General features: G+C 41.9%; 1 protein-coding gene across 1 annotated transcript in view; it reads right to left on the reverse strand.

Moving 5' to 3' along the window:
- Positions 1-23653, reverse strand: part of SYNE2 (spectrin repeat containing nuclear envelope protein 2) — a 256377-nt gene that overhangs the window by 112605 nt on the left and 120119 nt on the right. Inside the window, exons 56-64 of the mRNA XM_019550841.1 lie at positions 20336-20491; positions 18152-18292; positions 17634-17816; positions 16613-16750; positions 14134-14319; positions 12605-12727; positions 11506-11688; positions 3387-3512; positions 397-594 (exon numbers count right to left, since the gene is read on the reverse strand). Coding sequence (XP_019406386.1) covers positions 397-594; positions 3387-3512; positions 11506-11688; positions 12605-12727; positions 14134-14319; positions 16613-16750; positions 17634-17816; positions 18152-18292; positions 20336-20491 — 1434 coding nt within the window. The remainder of the gene's footprint in view (positions 1-396; positions 595-3386; positions 3513-11505; positions 11689-12604; positions 12728-14133; positions 14320-16612; positions 16751-17633; positions 17817-18151; positions 18293-20335; positions 20492-23653) is intronic.

Raw genomic sequence — 23653 nt, forward strand, 5'->3', positions numbered from 1 at the left:
AGCTTTTCTTTCTGCCCCTTTCACACCCAACAAAATCACAACTTGAGGCCTAATTTTTAGAAATGCTGAGCCCCTGCAGCTCCAATTAAAGTAATTGAAAGCTGCAGGGTCTGAGTACTTTTGACAAAAAGGGCTTTTTACCTAGTTCGTCAGTTTGTAAATCTATGCCTACAATTGAGGTAAACCTCATTCTGCTCCATACAAACAATTTACTGAAAATCCTAGAACAAGCACTTGCAGTGCAAATTATAGAGCCCACATTTTACTTTTGATTATTTCAAGCAACCTCACATCGTTTTTCCACACACTGAAAAATATCCTGAAAGGCCTCCCCATCGCGCACCTAATCATGCCTCATCAGGGCTGTTTGAAGGGGTCATGCGGCCTTCCACTTACCTGCTGCTCAGGGGCATCTCTCCCAACAGAATCACTTTCCTCGGGGGACAGAGGCTCTGGAAGTTCACCCTCTGACTCAGGATGTTCTTGCTGTAAGCGCTGGTGTAGTTTGAGCATTGAACTCTTCATTCCCACGAGGATGTCTTCTTTCCTCTGGCACAGTTCGATGATCTGTTCTTTTATGGCTTCCAATTCTCCCTGAAGAGCAACAATGCTTGTAATTTACATTTTCATTATTAATTATGTGACAATACTTTATATCCGAGTAACAGCTGAGTCTTACTGGGAGAGGAGCTACTGTCTCGTCATCCTTTTTTTTGGCATTCGGACAATTCCCCATTGGCACTTGCCAGAGATGCCAGGTAAAACACAAAGAGACAATAGAGTCTGGACACAGGGACTGCCAACTTTATACCTGCCCAGCTATAGCTCATCTGGGAACACACAGGCTTGATAATTAGTGCTGATCTGGATTCTCACTGGTCTGGTCCAGACACAGAATCCTCTCGGGAGAGTGAGGGAATGCAGCTAGATTGCATTACTCGGCTAAACAGGTCAGCCACGGCTGCTTGCTATAAGCCTTTATAGGAGCTAACTACAAAGCAGACTTTCTCTTAGTAGCAAGAAGAGAAGACACTCAAGAGGTCCTGGATGAGAGAGATAAAACAGCTCATTTCTTTCTCCCTGAAGATGCTTCAAAATAAGATTATACCTAGGCAGGGACTTTTATCTTTCATGCTGTATTAAGGTATAGCAGCACTGCTCTGCAACTCCCATGTTTGGTGTTAAGAGTAAGCCTGATAGTCTCATGAAAGCAGAGAGAGGAAAGGGATAGTATTCTGGATGGATGGGATCACAGGCTTGGGCAGCCATGGAGAAACCAGGGGGCAATAGAGGTGCTCTACTCTTTTTCTCACTGCACGTTCTCACTGCTCTACTCTTTTTCTCACTGAGTGTCGTTCTCCACTCAGCGCTCCTCTTTTCTGCATCTGTTCCTGTGCTGCATTTCAGCGGGAAAGGAAAAAGCATAACTGACTTAGATCCCTCAGCTGCTTAACCTCCAGGTCTCTAGGTCAGTCACACAACCAGAGCAGGGATTTTTCTTTTCAGGCTTTTTCTTCGCCCTTGCTGACAGTGCACATGGCAGCACCACGCTTGCCTCTGTTGTACTCAAAAAGGGGCAAAGCAACAGGCCATCCGGTTCAAGGCCTGTATGCAGCAGTGCTGGCACAACAGCGTGCCCTGAGGCTGTGCTTGAGGTACCCAGAACAATGGCATCAATGCTTCCAGCAGCTGGGAAGTCATTCAGGGCTGTTAATAAGACAATGTAGAGTGGCTAACCCAGACAACAAACCAGAGCAGGGCTCTGCCTGAGCCACTGCTTCTGTTAATAGCACAAGGACACTGCACTGGTGCACAAACACACATGCAGGCTTTTTGAACTTAGGCAGCATCCTTGCAAGGAATGCCTTCGGTGAGCATCTGCTATCCTTACAGCAAGCTAGCCAAGCTCACCCTCTCCTAAGTCACTCTGGGTTCTGTTGGACAGGGGCTGGGGATCTGCTACAACAGTTGTGCTATTTCCTTACACAATGAAACGTGCGCAGCAAAATCCTCCAACTGTCCCCCGCCATCACGAGCAGGAGAAAAATAAAATTGGCATGAAATAATGGCTCCATTTGCACTTTCTGGCTTCAGTTAAGATGACAGATATTTCAATCTTTTGCCTTTGGAAATGGGGACTTAGCAGTATAACTCACATGCTGCTCCTCTGCTTGCCAGAAAATGGTCAGAAGCCAACCAGAAGCAACATCCAAGTTATAAACACACACCTCCCTCCAGGCCTGTGAAATGGAAGCTTCCCCAACCCTAACCCTCATGGAGATGTGAGATTGAAAAGCTATTTGAATCCTTGAAATACTAATGTGCCAACGCAGTTTTTTCTCTCTTAAAAAAAAAAAAAAAAAAGAAAGTTAAACGCAAAACCCAGTTTGGCACACCACCACAATTATGATTTTATTAAAAACAAACAAGAGTCAGGAAATGATTCACAGTACTAGCATTAACTCACCCATTCAACTACTAACTTGCAGTCAGATTTATTATATGTACTTAAAATAGGAATGTGCAAGTAGTGTCTGCAATAGGCTGAGCATTTCAGAGGTGCTTTATAAATAGTAATGGATATCCTGTAAGACGCACATTTCCTGACTTTTGTTCGTTTATCCTTTAGTATTTAAATATTGCCGTGATGTCCCCCCTCAAAAAAAAAAAAAAAGCCACTTGTGGGGAGGAAAGCAGCACCTGTCTAACAAATAATGAAAATGTAGCACAATTCAGGACAGGAAAAGGAGACTACAGAATCCAACTGAAGAGCAGGGCATAATTTACATAAGTAAAATATATATTTATCAAAGATGAAAAATAGCCATGGCACTGAGGCTAGCTTCCTACCCCTAGCCAAAACTACCACCACAACAGCGTTAATGAGCATAAGTAATCAGATCTTTGCCTTGTGCTTTCTCTCAAAGGCAGAACCTATAGCAGCACACACTGCGCCTAACACAGAAGCGGGGCATTGGATAATAACTGACAAAAGGATTATTGCCTACTGACTCACTTCCATGGCTTCCTACAGCCCTCTGAATTGTCTCTGCACGTCTGACACCCAGATACTGAACTTACCTGGTATTAGCTCATCACAGCTGAGAGAGTGGGCGTTTTGAAATGCATTCAATGTACACCTCCATTTTACAGTAAATGTAATGCTGGTCAGTATGCAGCATCTTATATATGCAGTCATATTCCCTGCATTAAAAACCTACCTGTGTCCTTTGTTTAATCGCAACATGTATAGAAATGATTTAGAGAGGGGAAAAAAGGTGTTGCCATTTTCTTCATGTTATCATACAGTAGTGATGGTATTATAAAAGCCAGGCCAGGTCACACAAGTTAGAAAACTTACCTTTGGAAAGAAAAGACTAGCTTACCTCTGGACAAGCAGCATTGTAAGAAGACAGTGGATTTTCATGTGCTAGTTCACCCAAGTGGTTCTTTAAGAATTGCTTCAACTTCTCAATTCCTTGTTCACATTCATCTGTCTCTCTTATAACTGACTATAAAAAGATAATTCACCTTAGTCATTTTAGACAGATTTTAGACAGATTAATAGAACAGAGAAACACAGCAACGTAATGAACTCAAACTAGGGAAAAGTAGAGCAACCTCATTCATACATCTATGGCTTATGCCAAGAAACTGTACCCAGCCTGCCAGCTACTTCTACTTTACTGTCTTCAATTCTATATGAATTTGCTCATAAAAATACTGTGGCACAGCAGCAAGTGGCAGCAAATTAGCTTTGTCTAGAATTGTAAATGCTCACTACAGAGTAAATCTATGTATTTGGCCAATAGCTTCCTTTGTAAAGTTGGACACATTTAATCATATTCACCAGTACAGCTGTGTGTGTGTGTGTGTGTGTGTGTGTGTTGGGGGGGGGAAATCAGATAAAGAGAAACCGGGTAATGTTTGACTTTATGTTATTTTTATTATATCCAGTTAGAAAAGTTACTTACTTCCTACTGGCTCAATTTAGGTTTTTATTGCAAGGTCAGTCTGCACAAAGTGAAGATTAAACAGGAGGAGAATTCCTGGGAAAGCTGTAAACTCCCACTACAGTATCTGACAACCTGACCTTACTCTCACTCATTTCAACTCATGTGAGAAGGGACTTTGCAGACTTGTAGAAAAACTTGCAGTACAATTGAAAAAACTACAAGTTTCAAGTGAAAACCACAATTTATCTTGGTTTAGCAATAACAGTTTGTAACAGGTTGCATGCCTTAGGGGTTGCAGCTTAGTTACAGGCAGCGAGAAAGTCATTTGGCCTGCCTACGAGGACTAGGCCAGCTGAAGAGGATAATTGGCTGGCTCAGAGGAAGTAAAAGGCTCTCAGAGAAGGGAGCTGGAGGGAGAGAGCAGAAAGACTGCAAGGCTAGAGGCTGCAGCACTGAGCCACAACACTGTCTCAGAGTTTGGGGAAAGACCGTAAAGTTTAAGATAACTGTTTATTGTTTATGTATGTGCCTGGTTTATGGGTTATGCTGTACTCTATGGGGTAAGTTTGCCCAGGGAAATAAAAGACCGTATTGTGTAAAATGACAACCCACTACATAGACAAACCTCATGGATCTAAAGACAACATTATTCACACTAAAATTGCCACTTACCCAGTCATTTAGCTGATGTTTTACATATAAAATAAGCAATTTCTCATGTTACCGGGAGACCATAACTTCTACAAAAGATCGTATTTTGCTAGAGCATACAACCCACAGAATGTTTACTTGTGAACAAACTATATCCGTCAAATAGCATGACTTATGTCACATACAATTCCTAGATTTCAATACAGCACTGTTTGTCCATTCATTTGCTCATCAAAACTTCCATCACATGTAATGGCTTTCCCCGTTTGGAATGCAAATAAGTGAGGTGTTACTGTATGTCCCTTACAGATTGCAGGAGAAAGTGTAAGCTATTTTGATATTTTTAAGGGAGAATCTGGGAGGAAGTTGTGACTTTTTTGGGACAGTGAGTCTAACGCAACAAAAAAACAACTAGAGGAGAAAACTGGTAATAAAGATAACAGTAGTCTTTCTACTCATATTTACTTGTGGTAGGAAAACCAGATGGCCTTTTAAGATGAAGTGCTAAGCACCTCTATTGCTCAGTTCATGTATATGATGGCAGAAGTTACCTGGACTGCTGGGTGGTGGCTAATATTCATAACCCTTTTCAGACTCTTCCAGCCACACCTGTCTCAATCTTAGCAAGCCCTGCAGTTCTCAAAGGACCACAATGACTCCTCCAACATGTCTACCATCCTCCATGTGCTAATGGATGTCCAAAGGTCTTTCTTTAACTTCAGCCACCAGAGACTTCTGGAAGTCCAGTGCAATGCACATGGTGTTATGGAGCCAAATTTCCTACTGAAAGCTAGGGTTCTCAATATGTCATTTCACATTTCATTTTAATTGCTTCTTTTGTGATAGTACCTATAAGCCTTAGTCAGAAACCAAATCCCCACTGCTGGATACTAAACAAGAAGCAGCCAATCTTTGTCCTAAAGAGTTTACAATATAAGGTTTCTATTTTGTGATTTATCCTGTTAGCCCTGTACAAGTCCAGACCTGATAGGGGGTTTTGATTATGTGAAGGGTCAGCTTTCAGGGACAGAAAGGGGTGAAAGAGGTTAGAAAGAGAATGTTTTGGGGTGTATTAGGACCCACATTGAATGGACTCAACTTTTATAGCTGAATCCACACAGGTGCAAATTGATATAACTACAATAATTTTAGTCTGTAAGTGCCACCCTACCCAGCCTTTTCTTCAGTTTAAGCCAGCAACATACACATCTATACTGAGATAGTTCAAGAACAATTAATTTTAGGGGCTCTTGTTTTTATTAGAGAACTCATTCAAAAAGGTGACCCAAGGTTACAATATTAGCACAATCCAATTTAAAATGTATTAAAATTATGCTTCTCCTTTCTACAAAGTCTGGAGACCCAGTCATGCCCTTCATAGCATCTTTCCCAAAATATTGTCTACATATGGCTGTTGGTGTGTATGGAGCTCCTATTTTATTTTAATATACTGGATAATAGTGGATTATAGTATTAATATTGTTGTTATACAATTTCACATTTAGTTCAGCCCTCAATAAATTTGTATTTAGATATGAAATAATGCATAAGCACGTTAACACACTAAACTTTCAAAAATAAGAGCAGATGTTTTTTCACATTGGTTTTTGCTACAACTTTCTAAATCAGAACTAATAATAATGCTTTACTATGCTTCTTCCTTGTAAGGTCTTAGCTAGCCCACAACTAGTATTGGACTACACTTGTGTTCAACCTATGCAGCAGCACTGGCAAATCTTTGATGCACAGTTTGGTACCCTAGTTGCCGAGAATTCAGTTTTTCCAAACTGTTTTCAATGAAGAAATTTCACTTAAAACTAGTTAGATACCTAGGCAGTAAAGGCAGATGCCAAGGGTAAAAATTATTAGAGCTCCAGCAAGTAAAATGCATTTCAAAGCAGGAAAGTTATGGCTATTCTCTTTACTTGTAAGAACCACATAATGATACTTTGAACTTGCAGAGTATTTTGTTTCTGATGATCTCAAATATGTTTTGAAACTACCAGTGACTTTCGCTTCATAACCTTCCTGTGAAGCAAATATAAAACTTTAATAGAGAATGTTACATCTTAGCTAAAAGGCCAAGAAGCGATCTTTCATATCCACTTTACAGATATAGGACCTCACAAGCTTACACAGGAAACCCGACGCAAAAAAAGAAAAAGAATCCCAAGACCTGACAGCTAGACATGCGTCTTAACCACAAGGTGTTGGCTCCAACAAAGGTGACTGTAGGATGCTGCTGTACCTAATAGTCTCTGAACCTACCCTGCTATAAAATATGTATACCCTATGACACATTCCACACTAGCTCATGATCTTCAGTATCTGAGCGCACAATCACAGAGAAGTAGGGCTGGCAGGGACCTCTAGAGGTCTAGTCCAACCCCCTGCCTAAGGCAGGATCTTCTCTACCCAAGCCATCCTACACAACTCCATTGTCTAACTCGGCGGTCTCCAACCTTTTTATGTTGAAGATCACTTTTTGAAACTAAAAGGTCACCCCAGGATCTACTGCACCCCCCTCCCCCACTGTCCCCTTCCCCCTGCTTCATGGGCCCTGGACTGCAGCGTGTCCCAGATCCAGCCAAGCCAGGGCCCAACCCCACTTCTGTGCCATGGCTGTCCAGTAGCCAGAGGACTGTGCTGTTGAGCCGTGGCCCGGCTGGGTGTGAAAGTCTGTGGTCCAGGGGCACTGGGGGGAGGAGAGGGACCGCTGCTGGGTGCAGCCCAGTGAAGGCCCCGGGGGCCCGTGCCCCTCCCCCCCATGCTCAGGATGAGGCGGGTGCTGCTGTGGACTGCCTGCTGCACCCCAAGCACTGGTTGGGGGGCATGGGTGTCCAGGGCCTCTGCCAGGCTGTGCCTTGTGGCAGGAGCCCCCCATGTGCTCCCAGATGGCCAGATCTTCCCAGACCCAGCTGGGCTGGGGCCACCACAACATGAGTCCCCACTGCCGAGCTGAGCAGCGCCCGCATGTGGCCAGCTGCAGCAGGACTCGAGGTGCAGTGACAGCAGCCTCTGTTCCCACAGAGATGGGAAGGGAGCCCCCTGCACCCCCAAAGGAGCCCCTCCAGGCTCCAATCCTCCCACTACCTGCCCGGGCTGGGGCCTCGCTTCCCTTCCCCCTGCTCCTGGCTGGGCTACCTGGTCAGCCACTCACTGCAGGGGCCTCGGTCTGGCCCCTGCCCCTTCCCTCCCCTACAGATTGACCTGCTGGGGCTGGGGGCAGTGGGTGTGCACGTCCATGCATGCCCAGCTGTCCCCCCAGCCCAGGATCTACCAAAAGAGGATCTACCTGTAGATTGGGATCCCCAGGTTGGTGACCCGTCTTATCAAAATTACAATCAACCCTGATGCAACCACAAGTCATAATAACCTAGCCTAACACAGGTACAGCAGAGAGACTGTGTCAGCCAACCCAGGAAGACAGCCATGCCCCTCTGCTACAGAGAAAAGCAACCTCCTTACCTGCTCCCCAGTTTGCACTAATTTGACCATGGAGGAAATTCCCTCCTGATCCCAAATATAGTGATCAGCCTGAACCTGAGCAAAGGGACAAAAGCCTCTAGGTTTAAAATCCCAGTAGAAGCTTTGGCACACCCCAGTCAAATTCCCCAGACTTGCCTGCAGTCAATACCCAATACTTCTAAGGAAGGCTTAAAAACAAAACCCTGCTACATGAAGCAACAATAGGGGGGAAAAAATCTCTCTCTGCCCTATATAGCAAACAGCTAAGTCCAAAGACATGGAAAACGCCCATAACAGAACATAGGCAGAGTTACTCCTAGATCATCCCTGACAAATGCCTGTACAACCTCTTCTTCAACAACTTCCCTAGGCAATCTGTTTCACTGCCTCACTGCTCTAACAGTGAAGAAGGTTTTCCTGATATCCAGTCTAAACCTGCTTTGCTGCAACTTCAAGCTATTAGTCTGTTTCCTACTCTCTGCAGCAAGAGAGAAAAGGGGTTTTCCCCCTTCTTTATGGCAACCCTTCAGGTATTTGAAGGTTGCTATCATGTCCCCTCTGAAGGCCTTTTCTCCAAAAGCTGAACATATCCATTTCCTCTCTTCTCTTGACTTGTTTTCCAAGCCCTTTATCATTTTCATTGCCCACCTCTGGAACCTCTCTATCTTCTCCATGTCCTTTTTAAAATGTAGAGCCCAAAACTGCACCCACTACTGCAGATGAGGCCTAACCAATGCTGAATAAAGACGCACCATCACCACCTCTGTCTTGCACCCGGTGCTTCTATTGATGCATCCCAAACTACACGTGCCCTTATACAGCTGTCACGCTGTAGACTCCTACTGAGTCTGTGATCTACCAAGATTCCTAGATCCTTCTCCATAGTGCTGCCATTCAGCCAGGTGTCCCCTATTTTTTATTTGCATTTTTTATTATTCTTCCTGAGGGATAGCACTTTGCATTTGTCAGCATTAAACTTCATCCTGTTACTAACAGCCCACCCTTCCAGTCTGTCAAGATTCTTCTAAATTGCGCTTCTGTCCTCCAACATGACATGGTCATAATCCTTTCCAGATTCATGTAATCTGTAAACTTGCTCAAGAAACTCTCACTTTCAGCATCCAAAATATTAATAAACATTTTGAACAGCACAGGGCCCAGGACTCTGCTCAAGGGCCCTGTGGGACTCTGCTCAAAAGCCTCCTGTCATAGATCTATTTATAATTATCCTTTACTTGCAGCTATTGAACCAGTTGTCTCTACACCTTATAGCAGTTTGGGCTAGCCCACACCTCTAGCCCACATGCAACCTTGCCAAAAGCCTTGCTGAAATCCAGAAGCCTATATCCACAGCATTCCCCCATCCACCCTACTGTATTTGTCAAAGAGGGAGATCAAGTTTGTTTGATGTGATTTGTTCTTTCTAAATCCACGCTGAGTGCTTGTGGTCTGCCTTCTCTCCTCCAGATAGTTACAAATGGACTTCCAGTAAGCCCCTTTCCTAGGTATTGAGGAGAGGCTAACTGGTCTAGTTCCCTGTGTCCTCCTTTTTGGTTTTTTTTAAAGAGGGGCACTATGTTGGCCCTTTTCTAGTCCGTTGGTCCCTGGTCTGTCCTCCACAACTTCATGATGATCATTGCCAAGGGCTCTGAGATCTGTGTCAGTTTCTTCGGCACCCTGGGATAAAATTCATCAGGCCCTGCTGACTTGAATTCATTCAGCCCCACCAAAACCTCTGACTGTCTCTTTTGTTCTCATGCCTCAGCTAGCCCCCTTCCTTATCCAAATAATCTTTGTTAGGTAGGTGTCTGACTGCACTTTTTTTTTTGAAGACTGAGACAAGTAGCTGTTGCCATGGGTGATTGGTGCCACCTTAGTTGGGCGGGGGGGGGAGGCATGCCCCTCCCTTCGACCAGTCCTGCCAACCGGAGTGGGAGGGTCCCCCACGGACGATCCTGTGGTCCGGGAGGGGTGTCCCCACCAGGTGATCCCGCAACGACCAGTCGCTGCACTTGCTGCAGCCGCTTCTGGGAGTGCAGCAATTAGCCAGTGCTTGCAGGAGGGGCACTGGCGTTGCCACCTTCCCCCCCATGCTTGCCTAAGCGGTGAATGTGACCATCAGGGGTTGCACACATGCTCTCAGGGAGTGCACATGCACCCCCTATGCATCACCACTGGCTGTTGCATTGTTTGTTAAGATTTCACCCTGACTAGTTAGTGGGCCCACAGCTTCCTGGGTCTTTCTTTTCTGGCCGACATGTCTAGGGCAAACATAGCAACCTTCATATACTAACTGCAACAGGTGTGTCCTTGAACTGCAAACTGCTTTGCAAGAGCCTCTGAAGTTCTGATGTGCTCCCTTGATTAGAGAATGCACTAAATGTGCATTTAGAAATACACTTTTAATTGGTAACATCCTGCTGAGAAATGGAGGAGCCATTTTAGATGACTTGGCTCTGAGCTTCTGTTCCTGGGCTCATTCAGGAAGAAGAACAGCTTATCACCAGCAGAAGCTCAGGTGTAGTTTTTAATGCCAGGTCAAGAAATGCACTGTTTATCAATTTGAGACTGGATAAGTCACAAGGGAGAAAAATGCCTGGTTATGTGCCTTACTACTATACAAAGATCTGAAACGCCCCCTTTAAAAACCAAGTTTGCCTTGTTCATATTTTACCACAATCAAGTAATTACCTTACTACCAAGTGCTAACATCAAAGAAACAGAATGTCCATGTCCTGTTGAATCTTTAAGGGCCTCAATTTCACAGAGGTTGAGCATTTACCCCCAGTTGTCTTTCTTGCTTGGTGCAGGGGGCTGGACCCGATGATCTTCCAAAGTCCCTTCTGGCCTTACAATGTATGAATCTATAGCAAGGGAGGCCAACCTGTGGCACAGGCAGCCTCTGTGTGGCATGCTACAGACTGGGAAGGGGGACAGGTGGCACAGTGGCAGAAAAGGCAGGGAGTAGAAGGAAGAGCAACAGATGTGGCAGAGAGCAGAAAGCAGGTTAACAGATCAGGCAGAGGAAGGGCATCAGAGTATCATATGGGAGAGCGGCAGGCTAATTTGTGTCACACCTACCAAAAAGACTGGTTTACAGACTATCGGGAGCTTAAGCCACTTGACTCTTAATATATGTACTGCTGTTATTTAATACCATGAAGTACTACAAGGTGCCATAAGGCATTAATCATACAGGAAAATAAGCTATCATCTGGCTTAGCTAAATTCTAATGTGAAATGAATTCCAAGATAGTTCGTGTGCTTTGTTCTTCTGTTAAATTACCCAGCTAAACAAAGATAAGAGATGTGGCAGGTATATTATATTCCTGTCTTGACAATCTAGTCACCAAAAAGTTATTATAATATTAAAAGGAGTTTTGTATGAGAGAGTTTTTAACAAACGAATCTGATATCAAAAGGATTTTACCTCTAGCAGCTCATTGTGTTCTATGGTAACGTTCTCTAATGTTTTCAGTTCTTTTGAAAGTTGGTTTGCTCGTTGGAAGACCAAGAGAGGTTGCATTTTTGCTCCTGGTGACTTAAGAGCTGCTTTACAGGACTGTATCTGAGTGATGCTTTTCTGCATGGGCCCAATGTGATCAAGAATAACCTAAAAAATAGAATGGATGATGAACATGCTATGAAACAGGAACAACAATCATTTTAAAATTACATTACAGCGACCTTGCTGAAAAGCTCTCTTACGTAAACTCTTGATGACAGGATTAAGAACTTCATATTCAGAGAGTTTTAGCTTTTAATGCTTAAAAGAAAATATATGATAAGACTGTATAAGGCAAAAGGCATCCATAAATGACACCCCGGTCTATTTTTCAGACACGAGCCTTATGATGAAATTACTATATCTTGTTGACTATACAATCAGGATATACACAGAACATTTTATCTGTAAAAAAAATTGCGAACTGAGAATTATGTTTAATGTATTATCATTTACTGAGTGATTGGATTCCTTTAACATTTCAGTGACCTCTTTCACTAGTTTCAGGTAAAGTCTGCCTGATTCTAGAATTAGACTGTACGTCCCAGTACAAAGTTCATGGAAGGTTTAATGGTTAATTTAGACAAAGGCAGACTGACATTTCTGTTTCTCACAATGTTATTTAGGAACATGGAACTTTATTAGGGCTTTCTGTGCACTGAGAAATCGGGGCTGTGTTTTCAAAGAAAATATTTTGTCGTATTTCTTAGTTCCCCACATACTATTGCATCTACAATAAGTCTCTTTTAACAAACAGCTGCACACACACAACTAACCAAATTTGCACCCTGCCTCTGAAACCATGTCAGTAAATTCTGAATGTAGATCTGATGAAACGGTGACTTGTAAAACACAGAAAAAAAGCAAGAGTTTCTTACTATTTTGAGTTATTTCACCTAGGCACAGAAAGTAGAACTAACTGATAATTTATAGTCTGCTCTCATAAAACTTCTTCTTACCTGAATACATCAGCATGTTTCACAATTAGTGTAAATGAGGGTCAGGTTTAATAATGTATACCCACCTGTCCATGTTTAAGATGATCCTTGGGAGAAAAATCTAAAAGATCTTCTGATGACAGGATTGTTTTAATTTTGGCAATATCCTTCTCCATCGCTTTTACATCAGATTCAATAATGTCCACCTCCTAGATTTTTGGGACAAATCAAAATATTTCTGGACTGGAATTATATGCTACTGTTATATGAATTCTAATGATGGTTATTCTTAATAATGCTATCTTAATGAAACTGAAGATTTTATCCAAGATCTCAACACGTACTCAATTTCAGCCAAAATACAAATTTTCTTATCAAGCAAGCTAGAACCACAATGCACATGCACAAACAACGTATGAATTTCATTTAAATATTTTATATTAATAACACATTTTCAAACAGCCCTACAAAACAGATCAAATGGTCTGTGTTCTTACAAAATGCTTTCATCAGAATTAAATCAGAAAGCGAACTGTAATTAACTGAACCTTGCTACAAAAATTTCAAAAGAGCAGAGAATGAGTGCTGCCACGTGTACAATCACTGTTAGGTTGGGGGTGGGGGGGTGTTATCAAAAGTTGCTTGGTGTCAAACTCACTTTGTGCCCTGGGGCTACAGGACTCTTTGCAGGCCAGATCCAGCCCACATCATGAGCAAATGGCGGTGGCTGTTGCAGCAGCAGCAGGGGTAGATCCAGATCTCACCCAGAGAACATGGCAGCAGTTCCAGATTTGAACTGGAGGCACACGATCCTAACTCTGGCCCCCACTGTATGCCCTGGGCCAGAGCCAGAGCTACCACTGCTGTGCGCCCCAGGTTGCAGCAGCAGTTCCAGCTGTGGCTCCCACACAGGGCACACAGTGGGGTGGGCAGCCATGGAGATAGGGCTACGGCAGTGGCAACAGGTGAAGTAGCTATAGGTCAGCTGGAGTGGTGTCAGCCCTCACTTGCTCTCCTGCTGCAGATTGCCATGTCCACCAGTAGTCCAGTGAGCCAGCCAGAGCGGCTCCATGGGCCAGAGCCAGCCTGTAAGCAACGTGTTTGACACCCCTGACAAAAATGTCTTGCAGATGCTCCTGGTCATAAATTAGAGGGGGAATTAGGTATTAATAGTCATTTGGTCTGGAAATGATCAGTTTTGAATCTTGGCAGGGAATCAAAGTAAGTTTGAATCTTACCCACTGCCAGCAATGGTAAAAGTTTTTGGGGCCACTGCACATGTATACATGATGAAATTTGTCATAAGCACCCAGGCAGATACCGTCACTCCAGAATAACAACAGTAACACGATGATGTATCCTGGTATAAATACAATAATAGATTTCTGCTGCTAAATTTCCCCTCAGCAAAAAGGTCTTTGAGGACTGTGTCTTTCCTCTTAATACAGATAAGATATATGTCTTCAAATAATTTCACCATTACTGTTAAATGTTACAGCTTAATTAAATGTCACGCTAGTCTGATTTTATCTTTTAAATGATGCATTTACTACCTCTGTTTCACTCATCTACTGAAATGCCAATAAAAGATGCTTTGGAAACCACACGAACTTACATCTGCCATCTGCTGGATCCGAGGAAGGATTTTCAGTATCTTTTGCTGTAAATTTGTGACTTGGCCATTGACTTCATTCAGCTGTTGCACCATGTTGCCCGTTTCAAAGATTGACGATAATTCACCTAGTTCTGAGTAAATGCTATGCAGAAGGTTTTGCTTCTGTTCTGAATCCTCTAAAGCCATCTAGAAAAAAAAAAAGATATTCAATATTGGAAATATTTAGATTGCCTGAATCACTGGAATAAACTTCATTTCGCAAAGCTTAATGTCAGAAGGGACTGTCTGATCTCCTTTGTCACACAGATCATTACATTTCCCTATGTTGAGCCAATATTTTGTGTTACACTAGTGTATCTCAAGCCCCCTGGGCCATCCCAGGCAGAATCAAGAAGAAGAGTATGCCAGCAATGTCCCAAATCCTGGCCAGGAAGGGAAGTGATTAGGAGAAATATGCCTTAAAAAGCACAGCAGACAATTTATAGCCCATTCAGCAGAGGAAGACAACACATCTCTAAGGTCTCAGCCAATCTGCCATAAGAGAAAATTCTTTCCAGAATGACGCATCAGCCAGGCACCTACGAAAGAAGTTTTTCTAGATCAGTGCTGATCCAGAAATCTGGTATAATGTCTGATGTGGAAAGCTAGAAACAAACAGAGCAAACCAATACTAGAGAATACACCTGGACAATTTTGTAGTGCGGAGAAATTTCCTTCCTGACCCCTGTAGGTAACCAACTGACATCTTGAAGCATGAGATTATAATCAATACCATTGTGCAACGCTAGAAGTTTTAGGAGTGTGTAGAAGGCAATCCATGAATTAAATGGATGAACAGAGATCAGCTCCAACAAAACTCTGTTGCAATCCCAAATTCATTAGCCTTCCAGTCCTCAAATGTTCCATACTGGAAAGAATTTATTTAAATACAATCAACTAATCCTTGGGTTAACATGAATAATGTTGCATTTGCAGTCTCTATGGCAGACTTTGCCATTCAGGCAAATATAACAACAACTCATTTTCAGCTTCTTTTCTAGTAAAATACCTGGTACAGGGAATTCGGTTGTAGCCATGTTGATCTAAGGACACAGGCTGACAAGCTTCTTCTGTTCCCTTCCCCTTTCCTCTTTCTCCCCTCTCCTCCCCTCCCCTTCTGCCATTCGTTTTCATAATGTCCAGCTATTTCCTTTTTCTCAGACAGCCTCTTTACCATAGTCTCGCTTACTAATCACCTTTGACTTCCCCTCGTTCCTTGCTCTACCTTTGGTTTTCCAAATTTCTACCTATTTACATTCTCACTGACATCCTGTCACACTTTTAGCTTCTCTCATTCCTCGGAGTGTCCGACCAGCAAAGACTCCCTATGACTGATGAAGGGTGACTGCGCTTGAAAGTTTGCAAAGAACTTTTTTTCCCCAACTACTCAGCTTGTCTAATAAAAGATATCACATCTACACAAGGAACCTTGCCTGGTACAGGGAAGGAATTTTGAGGAATTTTTACATTTAAAAAAAATTATATCTGCACCTGCAAACACTCCTCTAGATTAAATTAATGAGTTCTAATCCCAAAAACTCAAACTTCATATGCAGAAGTCAGTTGTTACAGCATTCAGCCTATGACGTCAATTTTTCCCCGGTAATATTATGAACACAGAACTGTTAATATTACTTATCCAAATCAACATTCAGGAACACAGATAAACAGACTTATCAGTTGTGGTTCATTCAAAATACTTCATAAATGAATGCTGAATCCAAAAACTGCAGGAACACTGCCTCCATAAGCTCTAGTGCTTGATATAGTACAAAACAGGGGCTGTCAACTGGGGGTATGTGTGGCCCCGGGGGTACTTGGGAAGACCCTAGGGGGTACATGTGGGTGGGTGGGGACACAGTGCTGCCACCACTACCCCTCACTGCCGCCTCCCAAGAGCAGGGCTAGGGCAGGGCGAGGGCAGTGGCGCTCTTCTGCAGGTCACGTAGGCACTGCCCAACTGGCCAGACTGGGGGGATAGCTTGCATGCAGCAGGCACCGTCACCACTCACCCCCATGCTGGCGCTGCTCCACATCTGGCTCTGTGCCACCCCCACTTCCCCCAGCTCCGGGTCTAGCTGCACACCACCCCCTTCCTCTCTCTGCTCCGCATCTGGCCGCTGGGGGGGGTACGCTCACTAAAAAATGTTGAAAACCCCTGGGGCACAGCAATGTTCCAAAAAATAACTACCATGTATATCACTTTTGCAAGACCTATACATCCACTGCAAAAACATCTCCCACATTGTGATATGGCTGCTGACTTTTTTCATAATAATGACATTTTTACTCAGTCAGATTTTTCAGTGGACTTCCCTATTTCTACCTGAAAAATGTATGGGTGCAAGATCTATGTCTACAAGTGGGCAATGGCTACATACAGCAGGTTAAATGTTTATAATTGGGGGTCCCCATATAGAAAATGTGTATATACACTTACTTGCAGGGCATTGGCATGTTTACTCAAGGCTTTTGCAGAGTCCTTTCTAGATTCAGCTGTTAGCAAACAATTGGTATTTTCTATCCACACTTGCAAGCTTTTCAAGAGTTCTTCATACTCCTCCATCTTACTAGTGGCCTATAAAATTAAAAAAAACCCATTTAAATGTCTGTTTTGTAACAGTTAACATATCTTATAAACTAAAGGTTTGAAACAGTTATTATTAAGGTCCTTTTTTTTAAGTACTCAAGTTTAGAAAACTGGACTAAGTTGAAACTTAAGTTCAAACCTCAGCTGAGACATGGACCTTCTGTGTAACATTGGGCAAGTACTTACTTTACCCTATGCCTCAGTTCTTTATTTTTAAAATGGGAACAATATTGTTTTATCAGAGGTTATGAGAATACAGCAATTAAATGATTGCCAGGTTCTCAGGTCTTTCCACATTCACTAGGCTCAAATAGCTTTGCATCAATAGAGATTGATTCAAGTAACTGAATGAATTTCTGGACATAATATGAGTATGTCTAAAGGGCAAGGGCCAGCCTCTTTCCAGTGCAGGAGGAGGGTTGGGCTGGGCCAGGCCAGGGGTGCTGCACCTCTGCAGGCTGTGGGCAGGAGAGGGGTGGGCTCAGCTGTGTGGGACAGGCAGGCAAGCAGTGATGGCAGCCCTAGGAGGTAGGGGCTAAGGCAAATTTTGAGGTGGCTATAGCCCCCCTGCTTCTCCCTCCCCCCCAAGCCTCACCCTGCTAAATGGTAAGGTTAAAAGCAAATTTAATCTATTTTTATGAAACGTAGAAAATTAACACTGCTATGAAATGAAGCAGCTTGATTTAAAGCAAGGAATTAATTTTCATCCTTGTAAGTGATTTAGGCATGTAGGAGCCCAATTCCCGCTGACTTTTCAATGAAATTTAAAGTTTCTCCTTGTCACTTAAGCACTTCTAAAATGTATCTAGCAGTCTCCTTTTAATATATATGATTCTTCTTGAAGTCAGGGCACTTCTAGGTTTGCTTCTACCTTGTTCAAATCTGCAGTTCTGCGCTCAGCCCGCTGCGAGACCTGTTGGTAGCGCTGTACAGGTATCATTAGGGTATCCATCCATTCCTGTGCCTGACATGGGTCCTGCTCAACTATATCCTGAACTTCTGCATCCAGTTCATTCAGTTTGTAATGCCAAAGATCTAACATATCCCAGATTTTCTGTGTAAGAATACGGTAAACAAAATAGTAGGATAAAGTCAGGCCTAGCCATGGCAATAAGGGCATTTCTTCCCCCCTATGTGGGACATCTCAGCTTTTAATCTGCAAAAGTTCACGAACTAATAGGAGTAGAAGAAAACACTCTGTAACCACTTCATGCGAGTCGTGCCCCTCACAGAAAAGAAAAGAAAAAATCTTGTACTGTACACGGAGAATGATTTTGTAAGTATTGATTAGGTGTCTCCTTTTATGAGCATAGAGAACGGAAAGGTCCCCTGCCACTTTCTGAATATGGCCAAGTTCTTGACAGGAACAAGGGAATTTGGCGACATTACCTTCTGACTTTCCTTGGCTTTTGCAATGTTTTCACTCTTCTGCTGCAACAATTTTTCAACACCTTGAAGGCCATTGTTAATCTTCTCTGCTTTCCTATTCATCACATAATAAGGAGAGCTCTGTAAGACTGCAGTGTTAACCTGTTGTAGGAAAGGGAAAAGGTGTCAACAACTGTGTTTATAAAGAATATGGTCAAATATATTTTGGAGTTCTTTTAACATGTTTTCTTTGAGGCAGCCAAAGGCTGCAGGGGCAGAACCAGATGATTCGCTGTCAACATTCCTGCGATTCGGAGTTTACAAATCATTCAAGACTTCACCCCATTAAACACAGCAACAAATAAATGCCAGTTGAACATGCAGAGTAGCAGGTTATATTGATTTAACTTTTGTTTGTTAAAAAGAAAAGAAAAAAAGTAATCACATGCCTGTCCAAAATAACTTACATGGGTTAAAAAATAAATCAACCTCCCCCACCCCAAAACAAAAAACCCTCTGTAGACCAGTGCTTGGACTCCTTACTGCTTAAGTCTTCGAAAAAGAGGATTTAGGTGCATTTGGAAATGTTATCCTTGATCTTATTAAAAAATGAAAAAATACTTGGTGTACGTTGTACCACATTCTTCCCTTGATCTTTGTAAAAAAAAACCAAAAAACCCCCCAAAAACTTCTGTTCAACGGCTGTGACATTAGTGGGATCAAACATACAAAACAGAATCTCTCTCTCAGAATGAAATCTGCCTTTACTGAAGTCAATGAGAATAGGACAAGACTATACCTTCAGTATTAGTCACTGGAAAACCTAACTAAAATGTATTGCTTCAAAACCTATGAATTCCTGTTTTAGCTGATTTTGGAAAGAAATGTCATACCATCATCAAAATATTACAAGTTAATGTAACTCAGAGCAATCATTTGCCTTAGGCAAATAAATATAATACACTTTACTTCACCTCAAACTAATTTTCTTCAATATCATATGTTTTTGTTCTAGGTGGTATTTAACATCATCACTTGTTACTATATTATTGAGTGACTGTTATTTAACATAATACATAATTTACGGTCCTCTGGTTTGTGTACTGGAATCCATGCCAGGATAAAAAAATTAAATTTTTCCTCTTTCAAAATTATTATTTGACTTTCAGGATACTAGCTACAAATGTGACTTTATTTAAACTGAAATGACTGAGTCAGCTGGTTGTTTAATGCAATGTAAAATACTGAATATTAAATCTTATAACATAGTAAATAATTCAATATGCATTAACAATTGTTTTGAGAAACTGGATTTTCATTTTGGTTGATTTTATATAATTCAAAAACACCCAACTGATTAAGATTTAGGTATTTTAATATTAATATTGATTACTCTCTATTTTAGGACTGTGATAGTAGGGGTATCCAGGAGAAATACAATGCCACTTCCTTTCTTTCAGAAAAATACAAATAAACAGTAAAAAAAAAAGGACAAACAACTGCAATGAATTTAAAAAGAGAGTAAGACTGGTACACTAAACTTGAGGAAAATTGTAGTCCCGCAATCAAATCATTGTTTGTTGTTGTTGATGTCCCCCTTAAAATCTTGTCAGCTTTGCTCTGCGTAGGATGAATAGTGTTACCTAAGCATACTGTACTGTGCACATCTAGAGAGCAGTGCAAGTGTAGGGTTGATGTTATTCAATTATCTAAATTAACCATCAACTTTTTATACCAATGGTAAGCTTGAAGTGTCACATTAGCAATGATATGCATGAAAGTCAGTTTAAAAAAAAGGTTTGGCTGAACTTCTCAATGGCTTTGAAATTTCCATAGAACGTAGGCACATGTTTCGAACAGCTGGTCTCATGCATCAGTACTTAACATCTTCAAAAATGCCGTTAGTAATCAAGTTTAGGAACAGAACCGCAGGGAAGAGACAATACTACTGTCCTAGCAGGTATCTGCTTCTTAGCTTCAGTGATTCTGTAATTTCTTTTTATGACCTAATTAAAAGACTTTCATGTCCCAATTTGTTTATGCTAGGACTTTTTAAAAGGGAAAGAACATCATCTGTAGTTTACGTATTTTCCCCAAGTGTGAAATCCAAGGGCAATTAGTACTTAAATCAACTGTAACTTATCAAACTAATGCAGTCTATATGCATTTCAAGGAAATACATTTCTGAATTACATAAATTGTTACCTTCTCTTCCAAGTCTTGTAATGTTTTCTTGCAGTCCTCCAACTGTGTCTCAATCTCTGCAGGAACTATCGTATACATCTCAGAGTACTTGATTCGTAGTTTCTCCATAATATCCTTAATAGTTTGATTCTCTCTGTTAATTAGACTCTGAATCTCCTAAAAACATGCAAGAAGGGTTTCAGCTTTTATAAAACCCTAAAAAATGTAGCTCAGTAACAAGTTGCTTACCAAGCTTAACATTTAAATAAGTTGTTTTGCATTACAAAACCTCATTTGACTCTCTGCAAGCAGATAAGAGCTGAGAAATATTCACTGGTTTAGTCAAAAGATGCTTCTGAATCTGTAAGAATTAATTAAATGTGATACCACTCTGTGTCACACAATTGTTCTCTTAACACTTATTGACAGATATGATAACATTTTAGCTGTCCCAAGCACTCCTATGATTAAATGTTCATCTTTGTGATGTTCCTGTTACCAAAGCTACAGTTTTCTTTTAAAACAGTGTTAACAGCTAATATTCATTCCTACATTATTATAACACTACAAAAGCCACTAAGAGCACCAAGCTTGAGCTGAAGTGTCTGCTTTCATGTAATTATGTAGAACAGCACAGCAAGCTTCTTTCCAAACAGTAGTTTCCAGTTCTGCGTGAAGAATGTAGGTTTTTCTGAGATAAAAGAAACCTGAACAATTGTTTACAGCCTGTGGCCTAGAAACAAAATCTGATCTGAGTCCTCTCAAAGAAAGGATGAAGAAGAAACTCATTTGTTTCAAATGTCTTCTAGAATTTCAGACTGGAAAACATCTTACAGTTACTTTTGCCTGCACTCACTCACCATTTGTTAACCTCAAACATTACCAAATTATTAAGCCAAATGATAAATTCTTATTAGGCAATGAGGTTCTTTCCTTAATTAAGATTAAGGAAAGGAGTGGGAAGCTTTCCTGTTTGTCGGGGGTGGGGTGGGGGGCGTTTAAATAGTCATTTGGTTTGGTTTAAATCCTAATTTCTTTTGGGAATCTTGTTTCCCCACTCAAATACCATACACAGAAAGACTGTAAAAATGGATAAAAATAAAGTTTAGTCTCATTGTTCTGTGACAACTAGGTCCAATTACAAAAAGCATTCAGTATGCCTAATACACCAGAGAGAAGCTTACTATTATAGGGCCACAATAACGTTTATCCTGCCATTTATGGGTGTTTGTAGATTTCCAAAAGACCTGATTTTGAAAGAAACAGTTCTAACTTTCTCTCCAGCAATCAGTTAAAAAAAATCCCTGCAAAATGGGCTTGTATGTCAGTATGTAAGCACACAACTACCTGATACTTTTTTATCTGTAAAATGGTTGTCTTTAACAAATTTCCAGTTAAACCTAGAGACTTAGATAAGAAGATTACTTCACTATCTGCAGCTGTACTATACTTTGGCAGTACTTAAAAACATGCCAATTGACTTATCTAAGAAGCAAGGGATTTTTGGTAATGAAAAATATTAGTTAAAAAAAAAAAAAAAAAAGGGTAACCTGCTTCTCACATATTCCCTGAACTATCCCAGCCATAACAACACTGCAACCTTGCCTAAGTATGATTTGCAGTTAACTTCCCTCAGTATTCACATTGACTAAGTTATTAATTTCCTGCAAGTATAGATAAATGCCAGACATGGAGATGTCAATGGAAGCAGGGATCACCATAAATAGAAGTTATCGCTCCAAATTCCTTGGTGGATGACACACACATACTTTTCTTATGTTAAAGGGAGAAATTGCTCAGCACCTTCCAGGAAAATACTGTGCAGAAGGAATGCTGCAAATACTGAGGAATTGCTCTTTAATCCTCTAAAGAGAACTAAAAAGAAGCAAAAGGACAGCCACTAAACTTGTGCCCTTTGCTTCCTGCTAGCAATATCAAAAACTCTGTTTATGCTGCCCCAACTTTGCCAGACCATCCCTTCTCAGCATCCCCAATCCTTACTGGAATTTCAGTGAGGTTTTAACTAACTATAGCCAGACTAACAATAATGAGAACAGCAAACAAACTTGAAAACTACAATTTCTGAAGTCAAGTGGTCAAGGAAGATTAAGAACAGCTAGAATAAAATTAGGTAAAGGTGTTACAAAATGTACTAAAAGTAGGTTGTAAAACTCAGAATGACAGAGTTTGTAGTTTTGATGGGAACCTTTTGAATATTTTATACCACGGATGCTCAAGCTCTAGCCCACAGCCGAATGCGGCCGTGGAGCCATCACATCTGGCCTCCAGGGCTTCACATGAATCAAGAAATTTGGCAGTGGGGAGCAGTAGTCCCTGCCAAATTCCCAAACCCTAAGCCCTGCACAGCCACTTGGGCCCAGGCTGGGCTGCAATCCCTTCCCCCATGGGGCTAGGCTACACCTCCCTCCCCTGCTTCTGGCCTGGGGCTGGGTGATGCCCTTTCCCTCCCCACAGGGTGAATTTGGGCCTGGCCATGTCCCCTTCCCCCACAGCACTGGGCTATAACCCCTTCCTCCTGTGAGGCTGGGTTAGGACCTGGCTGTACCCCTTTCCCTCTCTAGGGGGTCAAGTCAAGCTCCCTTTCCCTACCTGCTGTCCACATGGCCATGGTGCCTGCGCAGGCACCAGATTGGGAGCACCAGCTGGATTTGGCCCATGGATGGACCAGGCATTGCCAATCAGGGCTGACCAGGCAAAAAGGTTGAGCACCTCTGTTTCATACCCATGTGATCCACTGTTATTACCTGTCTCTGATGCTGTTTTGTCTCTGAAGACATTGTGGAAAGATGTGGGAAGAAAGCACAGATGCAGTTAACCTGGGGAGCAACATCTCTATACAGAGTGAGGTTGCAGCTTTCCTTATTACCTGAACAAGACTGAGCAAAGAGTAAAGCCAGGTCATGCTGCTCAAACTGGTTTCAAGTCAAGGTCTCAGTAGTGTCAAGACTTTGCTTCACATTTCATCATGTTTGCATGGTCCAAAGGCCAGTCACATTTCTCTAAAGGCCATGTCCCACATTACACACAGCATGTGTTAAATGTACTTAAAACACAAGCAGCTGCACATTCAAGCAGTAAAACGTGCAAAGTGCGCTCCGATTGTAGCAAAGTTGCTTCTTTTAGCACAAGGAGTATCTTCAGATCCTATTAAGTAACAGATTATCAGCTACTTCCAGGCTGTTCCATGGAGATAACACAATTTGCGGTCCTCAACCCACTGTGATGTCAGCCAGGCGCCCCTCTGCTATGCCAAACGTCCGTATGAGATGAAGAAACCTATGTGTCAGGAGGAAAGATCCTGGATCTTTCACTTGCCAG

Source organism: Crocodylus porosus, unplaced genomic scaffold (assembly GCF_001723895.1).
Source record: "Crocodylus porosus isolate Cpor-Errol unplaced genomic scaffold, CroPor_comp1, whole genome shotgun sequence".
In the NCBI taxonomy this organism is placed as follows: domain Eukaryota; kingdom Metazoa; phylum Chordata; order Crocodylia; family Crocodylidae; genus Crocodylus; species Crocodylus porosus.